At 45.0% G+C, this 16,137-nt stretch overlaps 1 protein-coding gene across 5 annotated transcripts in view; it reads right to left on the reverse strand.

Annotated features, from left to right (window-relative positions):
- The window catches only part of VPS33A (VPS33A core subunit of CORVET and HOPS complexes), a 34,715-nt gene extending 19,096 nt beyond the window's left edge, over nucleotides 1–15,619 (reverse strand). Inside the window, exons 1-6 of one of the 5 annotated variants that reach the window (XM_016922620.4) lie at nucleotides 15,192–15,437; nucleotides 13,824–13,916; nucleotides 13,239–13,304; nucleotides 12,677–12,804; nucleotides 10,363–10,549; nucleotides 108–224 (exon numbers count right to left, since the gene is read on the reverse strand). In XM_016922620.4, coding sequence (XP_016778109.1) covers nucleotides 108–224; nucleotides 10,363–10,549; nucleotides 12,677–12,804; nucleotides 13,239–13,304; nucleotides 13,824–13,835 — 510 coding nt within the window. In that variant the 5' untranslated portion in view covers nucleotides 13,836–13,916; nucleotides 15,192–15,437. 5 annotated transcript variants of the gene reach the window in all.
- Between the last annotated feature and the right edge of the window lie 518 nt (nucleotides 15,620–16,137).

A 16,137-nucleotide genomic window follows, 5' to 3' on the forward strand; every position in this document is an offset into this window, starting at 1 on the left:
TAAATAATTAAGATCAACTGAATTTGTTTGTAAGGAGCTTCCCGTTCCTCCTCCCTTTTGGGGTGTGAAGGGCCCTCCTTTACCACCACAAAGCAGCCGGTTCTCACCCGAGCGCATTCTCCTTTCCCAAAGATCTGGGGGATCGTTCCGTACAGAGCTTGCAGGGTCATGAGCCCCTTGGCTGCGTGGTACAGGCTCGTCTGGTCACCCTCCAGGTAGCACTCCTGTGAGGGAAAAGGCCAATTACTGCCAGGCCATGGGGGCCTCCCAGGGGCCCATCTCTGTTCCTGGGGCTGGGGTGCAGCGACAGACAATAAAATCATTTCCAGTTATTTCACACTGTGCCAGGAAAATTGGGGACTCCAGTTCATTTTCCAAAACTGCTGCCTGTCAGACCAGGCCCTGAGGCTGGCAGCCCCAGGGTGGGTGCAGCCGTGGAAGCACCTCTCCTGGGCAGAGCCGGGGCTTCTGGGAGAAAACTCTTCACCCAGCATGCCAGCTCTTCTGAATCAGCTCTTAAATAAAAGACGGAAGAATACAGACTTACACTGAACGATGGGTTCCCATTCACTGGTGAGAGTAAACTCTGGTAGGACATGCTGGGAGAGCGACATGCTAATACCCAGAAATGCAAAAGACCACAGGACAAATACTTTATTGTTTTCAAAAAGGATGAGGCAGATTTTCATGACAACTGACAACCGAAGGCCACAATCTGTTGAGTATGATCTCATTTTATAAAAAACATATATTTTTGCATTGAAAAAAGGACCTCCAACTCAGCAAACTATCACAAGGACAAAAAAACAAACACCGCATGTTCTCACTCATAGGTGGGAATTGAACAATGAGAACACTTGGACACAGGAAGGGGAACATCACACCCCAGGGCCTGTCGTGGGGTGGGGGAAGAGGGGAGGGATAGCATTAGGAGATATAACTAATGTAAATGATGAGTTAATGGGTGCAGCACACCAACATGGCACATGTATACATATGTAACAAACCTGCATGTTGTGCACATGTACCCTAGAACTTAAAGTATAAAAAAAAAAAAAGAAAAAAGAACCTCCAAAATACACACAAAACCACCTGGGAAGGCTAGGTGCAGTGGCTCATGGCTGTAATCACAGCACTTTGGGAGGCTGAGATAGGAGGATCGCTTGAGCTCTGGAGTTTGAGACCAGCCTGGGCAACATAGTGAGACCCTGTATCTATAAAAAATTAAATAATTAGCCAGGGATAGTGGCATGCATCTGTATCTGAGCTACTCAGGAGGGTAAGGCAGGAGGATCACCGGAGCCCAGGGGTTTGAGGCTGCAATGAGCTATGTTCGCACCGCCACGCTCCCCTCTGGGCAACAGAGCAAGACCCCATCTCTTTTTTTATTTTTATTTTTATTTTTTTTTTGAGATGGAGTCTCGCTCTGTCGCCCTGGCTGGAGTGCAGTGGCGCGATCTCGGCTCACTGCAAGCTCCACCTACCGGGTTCACACCATTCTCCTGCCTCAGCCTCCCAAGTAGCTGGGACTACAGGCACCCGCCACCACGCCCGGCTAATTTTTTTGTATTTCTTAGTAGAGATGGGGTTTCACCATGTTAGCCCGGATGGTCTCGATCTCCTGACCTCGTGATCCGCCCACCTCGGCCTCCCAAAGTGCTGGGATTACAGGCGTGAGCCACCGCGCCCAGCCGACCCCATCTCTTTAAAAAAAAAAAGAGAGAGAGAAAAAAACCACCTGTGAGGTGAGCGGAGGGAAGCAGTCACTTTTGATACAGGTGGATCAAAACACAGGTTCTAGACTCAGATTGCCTTGTTCTGAATCCAACTGTGTCACTTACTAGCTGTGCCCTGGGCCAGTTAGAGAATCTCTTTGTGCCTCAATTTATTCATATGTAGAAGGGAGTATAGTCCACATAGGGCAAGTATTAAATGAGAAAAATACATGTAAAGCATTTAATCCCAGTACCTGAAACATACAGCAAATGCTCAGTAACAGCTTTTATTTGGAATTATTTGGGTTTTTTTACAACCATTATCCACTCATAAGTCAATATGGTACATTTTATCAATTCCCTCCACCCCTACCAACCCAACATGTCCCTGCTGTCCACAGCCAGAACTGAGGGGGCCCTGAGGGTCCAGGGCCTGAGGAAGAGAGAGAGGGGTTGTCACTTGTCAGGCCCTCTGCCCCAGGGAGGAAGGATGGCAGACATGGTGGGGAGCGTTTGGTTATTATTGAGAGTGTCGCCGGACTACTCTTTCAAGTGTGGTATATTTTAACGTTTCCCTGAATATGGCAGACCATCGAGAATATGTCAAAAGACACGCTTTTTGGCAAAACCACTTAAAACTCCAGATCAGATGAACGTTCAAGGGCAAAAGACATTGAGGGCTGGGTGCGGTGGCTCACGCCTGTAATCCCAGCACTTTGGGAGGCCGAGCGGGGAGGATCATGAGGTCGGGAGTTCTAGACCAGCCTGACCAAAATGGTGAAACCCCTTCTCTACTAAAAATACAAAAATTAGCCAGGTGTGGTGGCATGTGCCTGTAATCCCAGCTACTCAGGAGACTGAGGCAGGAGAATCACTTGAACTCAGGAGGTGGAGGTTGCAGTGAGCTGAGATTGTGCCACTGCACTCCAGCCTGGGCAACAGAGCAAGACTGTCTCAAAAAAAAAAAAAAAAAAAAAAAAAAAGACATTAAGGAACTCCCCTCCAAATAGCATTCATATTTTACTTAATTTTTTTAAGTTGTACTACTACAAAGACATCTCTTTTACAATATTTTTTAAAAGATGTAAAAGTTAACAACAGATTTTAATCTTGGTTGTTTTTCCTTTTTTGAGACAGAGTCTTGCTCTATCACCCAGGCTGGAGTGCAGTCGGGCAACCTCAGCTCACTGCAACCTCCACCTCCCGAGTTCAAGTGATTCTCCTGCCTCAGCCTCCTGAGTAGCTGGGATCATAGGTGCCCACCACCATGCCTGGCTAAGTTTTTGTGTTTTTAATAGAGATGGGGTTTCACCATGTTGCCGAGGCTGGTCTCGAACCCCTAACCTCAGGTGATCCGTCTGCCTTGGCCTCCCAAAGTGCCACCACACCCAGCCCAATACCCTTAACATTTAAATGCACATTTTTTAAACCCCAAAGTCTCACATACCCACACAGCAGAATACCTTGCAGAATACCACACAAGAGGCAGATTTTATATATGCTGATTTTTATATACACGCATAAAGGCCACAGTACCTTAAAATGTTATTGAGCATTTGACTAGGCAGAACTCTAATTCCCACATTTTACACAGAACAATGACATAGATGATCACAACTGTAACTCAAAACACAGAGAGATCTGGATGTACCTCCTGAAGCCAATCACAGAAATACAATTAATGTCATCTCCATCAAAAATCGGGGTTGACTTTAAAATTAGGCTCTTAGGTCAAAGCTCTTAGCTTTGCCATCCAGATAAAGTCCTTTCTTTTTTTTTTTTCTGCCACTTCCTCTAACTCCCCCAATCCACCCCCCCGCCTTTTTTTTTTTTGAGATAGGCTCTCACTCTGTTGCCCAGGCTGGAGTACAGTGGTGCAATCTTGGCTCACTGCAACCTCTGCCTCCTGGGCTCAAGTGATTCTCCTGCCTCAGTCTGCGAAGTAGCTGGGATTACAGGCATGCACCACCACACCCAGCTAATTTTAATTTTGTTATATTTTTAGTAGAGATGGAGTTTTGCTATGTTGCCCAGGCTGGTCTCGAACTCCTGACCATAGATGATCCGCCCACCTCAGCCTCCCAAAGTGCTGGCAGGTATGAGCCACCATGTCCGGCCAAAACAGCATCTTAGGTGAATGTACAAAGCCAAAGGCTTGAAATTGTCAGTAGAAAATAGTTCTGGCCAGGCGCGGTGGCTCACGCCTGTAATCCCAGCACTTTGGGAGGCTGAGGCGGTGGATCGCCTGAGGTCAGGAGTTCGAGACCAGCTTGGGCCACATGGTGAAACCCTGTCTCTACCAAAAACACAAAAAATTAGCCAGTGTGGTGGCTGGCGCCTGTAGTCCCAGCTACTCAGGAGGCTGAGGCAGGAGAATCACTTGAACCCAGGAGGTGGAGGCTGCAATGAGACGAGATGGCACCAACCCATTCCAGCCTAGGCGGCAGAGTGAAACTCAGTTTCAAGGAAAAAAAAAAAAAAAGAAAATAGTTCTGCCCTTTCTTACAAATCATAAGTAAAATAAACAGGTTATTTCTCCTCTGCACAGATTTTGTCACTCCAAGAGAGTTTGCTTCGGCTGCTACCAATTCCCATTAAATACACAAATATGGATTAATTAAAAATGAGTATACCATCACAGGTATGTGATAAAGCACATATAGAAAACTGTTAATCCAGAAGATAAGTGGTGGATAGACAGGTGTTCACTGTACAATTCAATTTTTTGGTATATTGAAATTTTCCTATAAAATGTTAGAAGGAAATCTATATTACCATCAGGTAGGATTTAGTGTAAGCAAACCACTAGGGAACAAGGTACAAAAGAGCCAAGAGGGTTGGGCGCAGTGGCCCACGCCTGTAATCCCAGCACTTTGGGAGGCCGAGATGAGCAGATCATGAGGTCAGGAGTTCGAGACCAGCCTGGCCAACATGGTGAAACCCCATCTCTACTAAAAATACAAAAAATTAGCCAGGTGCAGTGGCGGGCACCTGTAATTCCAACTACTCGGGAGGCTGAGGCAGGAGAATCGCTTGAACCTGGGAGGCGGAGGTTGCAGTGAGCCGAGATTGCGCCACACAGCACTCCAGCCTGGGGAACAAGAGTGAGACTCCGTCTCAAAAAAAAAAAAAAAAAAAAAAAGCCAAGAAAGTCCCCTGGTTATAGGATTAGTCGGTGGTGCCACTGACTTCTACTGCCCCAGATTAACTTTTTTATTTTTCGCTTTTTCTGTGGCCGGGTCTCACTCTGTCACCCAGGCAGGAGTGCACTGGTGTGATCACAGCGCCCTGCAGCCTCAACCTCCTGGGCTCAAGTGATCCTTCTGCCTCAGCCTCCTGAGTTACTGGAATGACAGGTGCACATCACCACGTGTGGCTAATTTTTTGTAAAGACAGGGCCTCACTCTGTTGCCCAGGCTGGTCTCGAACTCCTGGCCTTAAGTGATCCTCCCACCTTGGTCTCCCAAAGTGCTGGGATTACGGGCATGAACCACTGTGCCTGGCCTATTTTATTTTTTTAAATAAGTTTCATTTTTCCCCCTTTTGTGAAAACTGTCAACAAATTAACTCTTTTAACGAGGTGATCTCTGTAACAACACAATGGGGAAAAAAAGATTCCAGTAATTTTATGTACTATACCAGCGGTTCCCTAAAGTTCTAGTCTCTACCTTCGAAGTATTTTATTGGTAAGAAGAAAAAAAGGCCAGGCACAGTGGCTCACACCTGCAGTCCCAGCAGTTTGGGAGGCTGAGGCAGGCAGATCTCTTGAGGTCAGGAGTTCGAGACCAGCCTGGCCAACATGGTGAAACCCCATCTCCACTACAAATACAAAAATTAGCCGGGCGTGGTGGCACGTTCCTGTAATCCCAGCTACTCGGATAGCTAAGACGGGAGAATTGCTTGAATTGGGGAGGTGGAAGTTGCGGTGAGATGAGATTGTGCCACTGCATCCCAGCCTGGGTGACTGAGTGAGAATCTGTCTCAAAAACAATTAAAAAAAAAAAAGTTCTAGTCTCCAGAGCAGCAGCAGCGGCACCAGCAGCAGCAGCATCATAAACTCATAAATCAAAGAAACATGGGTAAGTGTGATTACGTTAAAAACATACACACAGCCAAAATTACCAGAAGCAATGTCAAAAGAAATGACAAAGGCGAACGCAGCCTGCAAAGGGCGCATGTGCAGAGGGGCCTACAAACAGGCTCATTCTCGGCAGCACTGCCTCCAACAGCATAGAGAGGAAAAAAATGCTCTCCAACAGAAAGCTGATTTAATACATTATGTACATCCAAACAATGGAACTCTATGCAGCTTCAAATGAGAATAAACAAGTATTGCCATACGTGGTAGAAAATGACTCAGAGATATTATTAAGAGAATAACGCAACATACCAAAGTATATATATCATATGCTACTACTTGTACAAAAGTGGGGAGGGATTATATACTATGAGCTGTAGCTGCATATTATATCCCCCCACCCCAAATTAAAAGAGAAATAGTGATTGCTTCTGGGATAAGGGGCAGTCTGAGAACTGGGGTAAAAAGTAGCTTCAGGCCAGGCACAGTGGCTCACGCCTGTAATTCCAGCACTTTCAGAGGCCGAGGCAGGTGGATCATCTGAGGTCAGGACATCGAGATCAGTCTGGGCAACATGGTAAAATCCCGTCTCTACTAAAAATACAAAAATTAGGCGGGCGTGGTGGTGGATGCCTGTAATCCCAGCTACTTGAGAGGCTGAGGCAAGAGAACTGCTTGAACCCAGAAGGCGGAGGTTGCAGTGAGTCGAGACTGTGCCACTGCACTCCAGCCTGGACAACAGAGTGAGACTCTGCCTCAAAAAAAAAAAAAAAAAAAAAAAAAAAAGGGCCGGGCACAGGTGGAAGCTCAGGAGGCTGGACAACACGGTGAAACCCCGTCTCTACTAATACACAAAAAAATTAGCTGGGCTTGGCGGTGTGTGCCTGTAATCCTAGTTACTTGGGAGGCTGAGGCAGGAGAACTGCTTGAACCTGGGAGGTGAAGGTTGCAGTGAGCTGAGATTACACCAGTGCACTCCAGCCTGGGTGACAGTGTGAGACTCCATCTCAAAAAAAAAAAGATTTTCTTCTTTGTCTGCAGAGTGGAAGATTTATGAAGACTCAAAAAGCACAATCTAAAAGAACAAAAGTGATATATTTACCTGCTTTAGGGTGAAGGACTCACACTTCTGATTTCAAAGCTTATGGCAAAGCTACTGTAATCAAGACAGTGTAGTACTGGCATAAGGACGGACATATAGACATATAGATCAGTGAAACAGAACTAAAAGACCAAAAACAGACCCTTACATTTGTGGACAATTGATTTTTGACAAGGGTACCAAAACAATTCAATGAGGAAAATACAGTCTTTTCAACAAATAGTGCTGGAACAAATAGATATCCATGTGCAAAAAATGAAATTTGGACACCCACCTTGCATTACATACAGAATTAACTTAAAATGGGTTGAAGACCTAAACATAAGATGTAGAAAAATTATAAGCTGGGCGCGGTGGGTCACACCTGTAATCCCAGCACTTTGGGAGGCTGAGGCAGGAGGATTGCCTGAGCTCAGGAGTTTGAGACCAGCCTGGGCAACATAGTGAGACCTGTCTCTTTAAAAAATAAAAAATTATAGAACTCTTAGAAGGAAACATCAGAGTGAATCTTTGTGATCCTGGGGTAGGCAATGGCTTCTCAGAGATGATACTGAAAGCACAAGTAACAAGAGAAAAACTGGATAAAAGAGACTTCACCAAAATTTAAAACTTTAATGCATCGAACGACACCAATCTCACCAAGAAAGTGAAAAGAACTCACAGAACAAAAGAAAACACTTGGAAATCATGTATCTGAGGAGAGACTTGCATTTAGAATCTATTAAGAATTCTTACAATTCTGTAATAAAAATAACAGAACCCAATTTTAAAAATGGGCAAGTGATCTGAACAGACATTTGTTTAGCTGAAGACAAAGGCCAACAGGCACAAGAAAAGATGATCAACATCTTTAGTCATTATGGAAATGCAAATAAAAACTACAATGAGACACCACTTCATACTCAGTAGGATGACTATATTCAAAGAATAACAGGCCAGGCATGGTGGCTCACGCCTGTAATTGCAGCACTTTGGGAGGCTGAGATAGGTGGATCACCTGAGGTCAGGAGTTCAAGACCAGCCTGACCAACATGGCGAAACCCCATCTCCACTAAAAATACAAAAACTAGCCAGGCGTGGTGGTGCATGCTTGTAATCCCATCTACTCAGGAAGCTGAGGCGGGAGAATTGCTTGAGCCTGGGAGGCAGAGGTTGCAGTGTGCCAAGATCGAGATCGCACCACTGTACTCCAGGCTGGGTGTACAATCCATCTCAAAAAAAAAAAAAATACAGAATAATAAGTCTGTCCATGTGGATATACAACTGGAACCCTCCCACACTGCTGCTGGGAGTACAAACGGTACAGCTTCAGTGCAAAAGAGTTTGGCAGCTCCTCCAAATGTTAAATGCAGAGTTACCACAACTCAGCAATTCTACTCCTAGGGGTGTGTGTGTGTGTGTATGTATGTGTGTATGTATGTATGTATGTATGTATGTATGTATTTTTGAGACAGAGTTTCACTCTTGTTGCCCAGGCTGGAGTGCAATGGCGCAATCTCAGCTCACTGTAACCTCCACCTCCCAGGTTCAAGCAATTCTCCCGCCTCAGCCTCCCAAGTAGCTGGGATTACAGGCATGCGCCATCATGCCTGGCTAATTTTGTATTTTTAGTACAGACAGGATTTCTCCATGTTGGTCAGGCTGGTCTTGAACTCCCAACCTCAAGTGATCCATCCACCTCAGCCTCCCAAAGTGCTAGGATCACAGGCGTGAGCCACCACGCCCAGTCTCTACTCCTAGGTATATCTAAGAGAAATGAAACCATACATCCACATAAAAACTTTTCACAATATTCACAGTATCGTGACAGCCAAAAAGTGGAAACAACCCATCAGGTGTCCATCAGCTAATGAATGATAATATCATTACAATGGAATACTATTCAGCAATAAGAAGGAATGAAGGCCTCGCGCAGGCTTCAACCTGGGTGAACCCTGAAAACATTACACTAAGTGAAGATGCCAGACACAAAGGACCATTTATGTATTATAGAATTTCATTTCTAAAAAATCTCCAGAATAAGTTCAAAACCAGCCTGGACAACATAATAAGACGCTGTCTCTCCAAAAAATAAAAATAGAAAAAAAAGAAATTTAAAAAAAAATTAGCCAGGTGTGGTGGCACATGCCTGTAGTTCCAGCTAGTCAAAAGGCTGAGGCTGAAAATCCGTTCAAGCCTAGGAGGTCAAGGCTGCAGTGAGGTATTATCACGTCACTGCACTCCAACCTGGGCAAAAGAGTGAGACTCTATCTCAAAAAAAGAAGAAAAGGAAAACTCCAGAATAAGCGAATTCATACAGACTGAACTAGATTAGTGGCTGCCAGAGGCTGAGGGAAGGAAAGATAGCGACAGACTGCTACTGGGCATGGGGATTCTTTTCGGAATAGTTAAAATGTGCCATACTTAAATAGTGGAGATAGTTGCACAACTTTGTAAATACACTAAAAACCACTGAATTTTGCACCTTAAAGGAGAGAATTTCATGGCATTGTGAGTTTTGGGTTTTTTTTTGTTTTTTTTGTTTTTGTTTTTTTGAGATAGAGTCTCCCTCTGTCGCTCAAGCTGGAGTGCAGTGGCGCAATCTTGGCTTACTGCAACCTCCACCTCCCGGGTTCAAGTGATTCTCCTGCCTCAGCCTCCTGAATAGCTGGGACCACAGGGACCCACCACCACACCCGGTTAATTTTGTATTTCTAGTAGAGACGGGGTTTCCCCATGTTTCCCAGGCTGGTCTCAAACTCCTGATCTCAGGTGATCCACCCGCCTCAGCCTCCTAAAGTGCTAGGATTACAGGCATGAGCCACTTAGCTCAGCCAGTATTGTGAGTTATAATAAATAAAGCTAATATTTTAAAATTTAACTACTTTTAATGGGAAGTGTCTACATGATAAAAGACATTATACACAAAGTTAAGCCAGGCGCGGTGGCTCACGCCTGTAATCCCAGCAGTTTGGGAGGCTGAGGCGGGCGGATCATGAAGCAGATCCTGGCCAACCAACATGGTGAAACCTTGTCTCTACTAAAAATACAAAAATCAGCTAAGCATAGTGGCGCACACTTGTAATCCCAGCTACTCAGGAGGCTGAGGCAGAAGAATCCCTTGAACCCAAGAGGCGGAGGCTGCAGTGAGCTGAGATCGTGCCACTGCGCTCCAGCCCGGGCGACAGAGCGAGACTCCGTCTCAAAAAAACAAAACAAAACAAAAAAACAAAGTTAAAAGACAAGTCACAGACTGGGAAGATACTTGCAGCTTTTATAATCCATAATGATCAACATCCAGAATATACAAAGAATTACTCAAAGAAAAAATGGGCAAAGAAAATGAACAATTTGTTGAACAGAAAATCTTAAACATCAATAAACATATAAAATGGGACTCAGCTTCACAGTAATCAGTACTGTGGTATGCTCACACTCATAAACTGGGCAAAAATTAATGCCTGAAGTCAAGGAAATGCCAAACTTACTTTGAATGCACCCTCTGATTCCATGGATAAGAGATCCCCATCGAATGGAATGAGATCTAAGCTGTACTCCTCCCTGTGAATAAAGGATCCCAAGACACCCAGATCCTTCAACCGCTGTTCGCACAACAGGCTACGGCGTGGCACAAACAGAATATGAAAATCTCTCGTTGGGCCTCGTCTATCTTCACTGCAAAGGAAGCAACATTTATTAGCTTATGAGCTCCTAAGAGTCATGGACCATTTTGCTTTTTTTATCCCCACTGCCTGGCACATAGCAGGCACTAAATAAATGCTGGCTAGATAAATCATATAAATACTGACTCTCAGGCCGGGTGCAGTGGCTCACACCTGTAATCTCAGCACTTTGGGAGGCCAAGGCGAGCGGATCAGTTGAGGTCAGGAGTTCGAGACCAGTCTGGTCAAGATGGCAAAACCCCGTCTCTATAAAATATACAAATATGGCTGGGCGCAGTGGCTCATGCCTGTAATCCCAGCACTTTGGGAGGCCGAGGCAGGAGGATCACAAGGTCAGGAGGTGGAGACCAGCCTGGCCAACACGATGAAACCACGACTCTACTAAAAATACAAAAAATTAGCCAGGCGTGGTGGCAGGCACCTGTAATCCCAGCTACTTGGGAGGCTGAGGCAGGAGAATCGCTTGAAACCGGGAGGCAGAGGTTGCAGTGAGCCGAGACCACGCCACTGCATTCCAGCCTGGGCAACACAGCGAGACTCCATCTCAAAATAAATAAATAAAAACTAAAACAAAAATATACAAAAATTAGCTGGGCATGGTGGTGTGTGCCTGTAATCTCAGCTACTTGGGAGGCTAAAGCAGGGGAATTGCTTGAACCCTGGAGGCAGAGGCTGCAGTGAGCAGAGATTCCACCACTGCACTCCAGCCTGGGCAACAGAGTGAGACTGTGTCTCAAAAAAATAACCAAAAACTGACTCAGACCCAACGTGTTACAGCTGTACCCACTCTCTCTCTCTTTCTTCCCCCTGACAGGAAAGCATCACTGAGTCCTGGCGAGTACATTTTAGCATTCTCTTAAACCATTTATGGGGCATTGAAGCTCTCAGGTTGATTGAAATAGGATATCTGTGTCTCAATAAAAACAAATGGTTCTTCAACCAAAGCAATGCAGCCACAAAGAGTCTTAAATTAAAATGAAAGATCACTTTTGACTCCCACTCCTACTCTCCTTGACAGAGGACTTCCAAAAATAGCCCATATGCTTTTAAGATTTTAGGGGCTGCAACAATCAATTGTACCACAGAGTGCAGACTCGGCTGGGAGCACTTCCTCTATAGACTGGATGCTATATTAAATTTTAATCAGCTTTTTTTTTTTTTTTTGCTTATGAAATTCAAGTACATGCAGTATATTTAAAAATAACTGCTGGAGGCTTATTTTTTTAAACTAGGGTCCTTTTTACTGACACAGGTTTTAAGCTTTTGGCTATCTTGAAAGAATGGGTAGCTTTTGGCTATCTTGAAAGAATGGGTAGATAGGATGATCCTCCTCTCCAACTGCTGACAGCAACTTCCTAAGTTTCTCATCCTCTCTATTTTTAATTTTTGGGGGGTACATAGCAGGCACATGTATTTATGGGGTCCATGAGATGTTTTGATGTGGGCATGCAATGTGAAATAAGCACATCACGGAGAATGGGGGGACACATCCTCTCAAGCACTTACTCTTTGAGTTACAAAACAATCCAATTACACTCTTTTTTTTTTTTTTTTTTTTGAGACGGAGTCTCCCTCTGTTGCCCAGGCTGGAGTGCAGTGGCGCGATCTCAGCTCACTGCAACCTCTGCCTCCCGGGTTCAACAGATTATCATGCCTCAGTCTCCCGAGCAGCTGGGACTACAGGCACAGGCCACCAAACCTGGCTAATTTTTGTATTTTTAGTAGAGACGGGGTTTCACTATGTTGGCCAGGCTGGTCTCGAACCCCTGACCTCAAGTGATCCACCCGCCTTGGCCTCCCAAAATGCTGGGATTACAAGTGTGAGCCACCATGCCCAGTCTCACTCTTTAAGTTTAAAAATACGTAATTATTATTAACTATAGTCACCCTGTTGTGCTATCAAATAGTAGGTCTTATTCTATTTTTTGTTGTACCCATTAACTATCTCCACCTCCCCCCAGCCCCCATCTTTTCTTTTATATTCTTCCATGCCTATCTCAGTTTTCCAAAAGACCACCTTGCACTGGCAAGAGTGAGGGTCTTCCATGAGAAGGAGCTCATAAATTAAAAGCATTATAAGAACCAAACTCTTTTAGATCAAACACAAGCTCTGAGATACCTGAGCACGTTTTCAGCAATTATATCCATCAACTCTAGCCTGGGTCTGACAAAAAAAATTATATTCTTGACATCAGCTGCCGGCAAACGATTTCCTTTAAGTGTGAACATTTTTTCCACTTCATGTTCCTAGGCAAACACATACACAAAAGGTTAACAAGAAGACTGAAATTTACCTATAATTTTCAGACTCAGAAATCATAAATACCCCCAATCAAGTGCACATTAATATTTTAATATCAAAATTTAGATTCCCTCAAAGCCAAATACATAAAGGACAAAGTTTCAGTATAAAGCCACTGTTACTGCATCAGCATTCAAATGTCTCTTACATGATGATGAACTATCAAAGACACCAGGAAATGGTCACATAATACAATGTTAGAATCAGTATAAAATCACTGGCCAATGGATACAAAATGTTAATCGGGCACTAGTATTAGTGTTTATAAAGACCAAACAGCTTTGCAAACCAATGATTCAGGAAGAAATATAAAATCCTATCATAACTGCTAAAGTACAGAATTATTAATCCCCTAACAAAACCCAAATAGCTCATTTACCTTCAATAGTGAATACTGTGCAATCAGGCCAAAGGGTCCAGTTAGGTATTCATCCCAAACTATTGCCTGTAAGAGGGGAGAAACATTCTCTTATTATAGTTAATATCAGGAATTTTAACAATACCAATAAAAAATAGCCTATCATAAACAGGAGGAGTATTTGCTTCAAAATCTGAGTTAAAAAATTTTCTCCTAGTGTTACAAGATTAAAATAATAATAATAATACATAAAGGAGAAAAAAGATTTAAAAATTTGGGGGGTTTTGCTGTTATTTTGTTTCTGAGACGGAGTCTTGCTGTGTTGCCCAGGCTAGAGTGCAGTGGTGTGATATCAGCGTACTGCAACCTCTGCCTCCAGGGTTCAAGTGATTCTCCTGCCTCAGCCTCCTGAGTAGCTGGGATTACAGGCACGCACCACCATGCCTGGCCAATTTTTGTACTTTTTGTAGAGATGAGGTTTCACTATGTTGCCCAGGCTGGTCTCGAACTCCTGACCTAAGGTGATCCACCCGCCTCGTCCTTCCAAAGTGGTGGGATTACAAGCATGAGCCACTGCACACGGCCGAATAAAAAAAACTTAATTACCTCTGACCACATTCATATCCTTAGTCTAAAGAAAAATAGCATCCAGGGCAAGCGATGCTACTGTTGGTCCTGAGAAAGGAGTTAATCACTGTCCTGAACAGAAAGAAGGAATTTTAGTTGTTGTATATCTGTGTCATGGTATTATTAAATTGAGCCATATGGAAATTGTCAACTATACAAAATTAAAACCTACAATATAGGTATTACAAATCTTATTTTGGCAAAAGAGGATTTTTTTTTCTTTTTTTTTTTTGAGATGGGGCAGTGGTGGAATCACAGCTCACTGCAGCCTCGATTTCCTGGGCTCAGGTGATCTTCCCATCTCAGCCTCTGGAGTAACTGGGACTACAAGGTGTGTGCCACCACATCACGCTAATTTTTATTTTAGTAGAGATGAGATTTTGCCATGTCACCCAGGCTGGTCTCCAACTCTGGGCTCAAGCGAGCTGCCTGCCGTGGCCTCCCAAAGTACTGGGATTACACCGCACTTCCTATTCCACCACGCCTGGCCAGAAGAGAAAATCCTTAAAAGCTCAGTAAATTCAAGTAACTTTCCAAGGCCATATAGACCTTGGACCATACAGAGTGAAAGGGAGTGAGGACTCCAACCTAGGACTTTTTGACACCATGAGTCATTGCTCTGGGCCCCTATGAGTATTTCTACCGCTAAACTCCAGTATCATTTCTTTTTCTTAAATTATTTATTTAAATAATTGTACATTAACGTTTAGTTAAAAGAAATAATACAGAGCGAGCCCCTGTACACTTTGCTCAGTTTCCTCCAGGGGTAACATATTACAACCAGGATACCGACATTGATACAATCCATGATGTTATTCAGATTTCAGCATCCTTTTCTGAATTGAAACTGGGCCCCTATGATGTAGACTGCTTTCTTCTCTCAAAGGCTGCTAGCACCCACTCTACCTCTTGGGGTTCTGTTCTCTACAAGACTGAGGCTCCCCAGTTCGACTTTTCACAGTTGTACTGTCAGTAACTTAGGGTGACTGATAAACCCTAAGGGGATGAAGGAGAGGTGACACTGTTTCAAAGAAATCCTATAAAATCTCTGATCTAGTTCCTGACTCCCTTGTGAAAAGGGTGCTACTAGAGAAGTTATACTGTTTTAGGAGGCCAGGTTAAAAGCCCAAATGATTACAACTTCTCTCATAACACGCGTGAGCAGCAGGTTGCAAGGTGCAGGTGTTTCAAGAGAGCTTCTAAGGTACACGTATGATCCCTGTAATGAATGGACACTGGACCATCCACATTCTTGGACCGCTCACCCGTCCGGTGCCTCGGCAGGCAGCGGAGGAAACACCTGACGTAAACCAGCTCATTAGCTGCCGGGCTATCACAGTGGCTTACTCTGCTCTCACAGTCGCGGTGCCACTCCGGCTCCAGGCTGTACGCCCAGGGTCCCCCCCTTCATCGCTGCCGCCTGTACAGGGGTGCAGGTAAAAGGGCCCTGAGGCTCGCCTCCTTGGAAGCCCCAGGGACCTCATAAACCGCGAACTCAGGCGGTCAGGGAACGGATTAAACCAGGCCGGACCAGGGGAGGCGAGGGCGGTGTCGCTGCCTCCCGCCCCTCACCTTGCTTCCTGCGCACTTGTCCAGGAACTCGCGCAGCTCGCGACGCACCGCCTCGCGCAACACGTTTAGGTTCACTCGTCCGTAGGACAGGTGAGCCGCCATCTTGCCCCACCACCCCCTGCCCCACAACGCCAACCGCGTCCGCCGGTTCCAACGGGAGGCCCACGGACGCAGTCACGTGACCAAACGTCCACGTGACCGGTGCGGCAGCGCACGCCAACCCGGAAACCGGAATCTGTCGGGTTCGGGTTCTACCTAGTCTGGCCCTAGTGTCCACCTCTTTTTTCTTCTACCCCGGTGGTTATTCAGATTCTCGCCAAGACCCAGAGCGCGTTTCAGAGTCTGGTCACTCCAGGAGTCGTCGGGCGCTGAAAAGCGATTTTAAAGATCTGGAGTAGACCGGGCGCGGTGGCTTACGCCTGTAATCCCAACACTTTAAGAGGCCGAGGTAGGAGTGATCGCTTCAGGCCGGGAGTTTGAGACCAGCCTGGGCAGACTTCGTCTTCAAAAAAAAAAGACATTGACTCTCTCTTGTCCCTTTTAAAAATCGCGAATTTTTATTTGCAGCAAAGGTACTTGCTGTAAGATGATATCTTAAGGCTAAACTTGGATAGGAAAAAAAACTTTTTTTTTTTTTTGAGACAGGGTCTCGCCCTGTCGCCCAGGCTGGAGTGCAGTGACGTGATCATAGCTCACTGCAGCCTCCACCTCCCGGGCTCAA

Source organism: Pan troglodytes, chromosome 10 (genome assembly GCF_028858775.2).
Source record: "Pan troglodytes isolate AG18354 chromosome 10, NHGRI_mPanTro3-v2.0_pri, whole genome shotgun sequence".
Lineage (NCBI taxonomy): Eukaryota > Metazoa > Chordata > Mammalia > Primates > Hominidae > Pan > Pan troglodytes.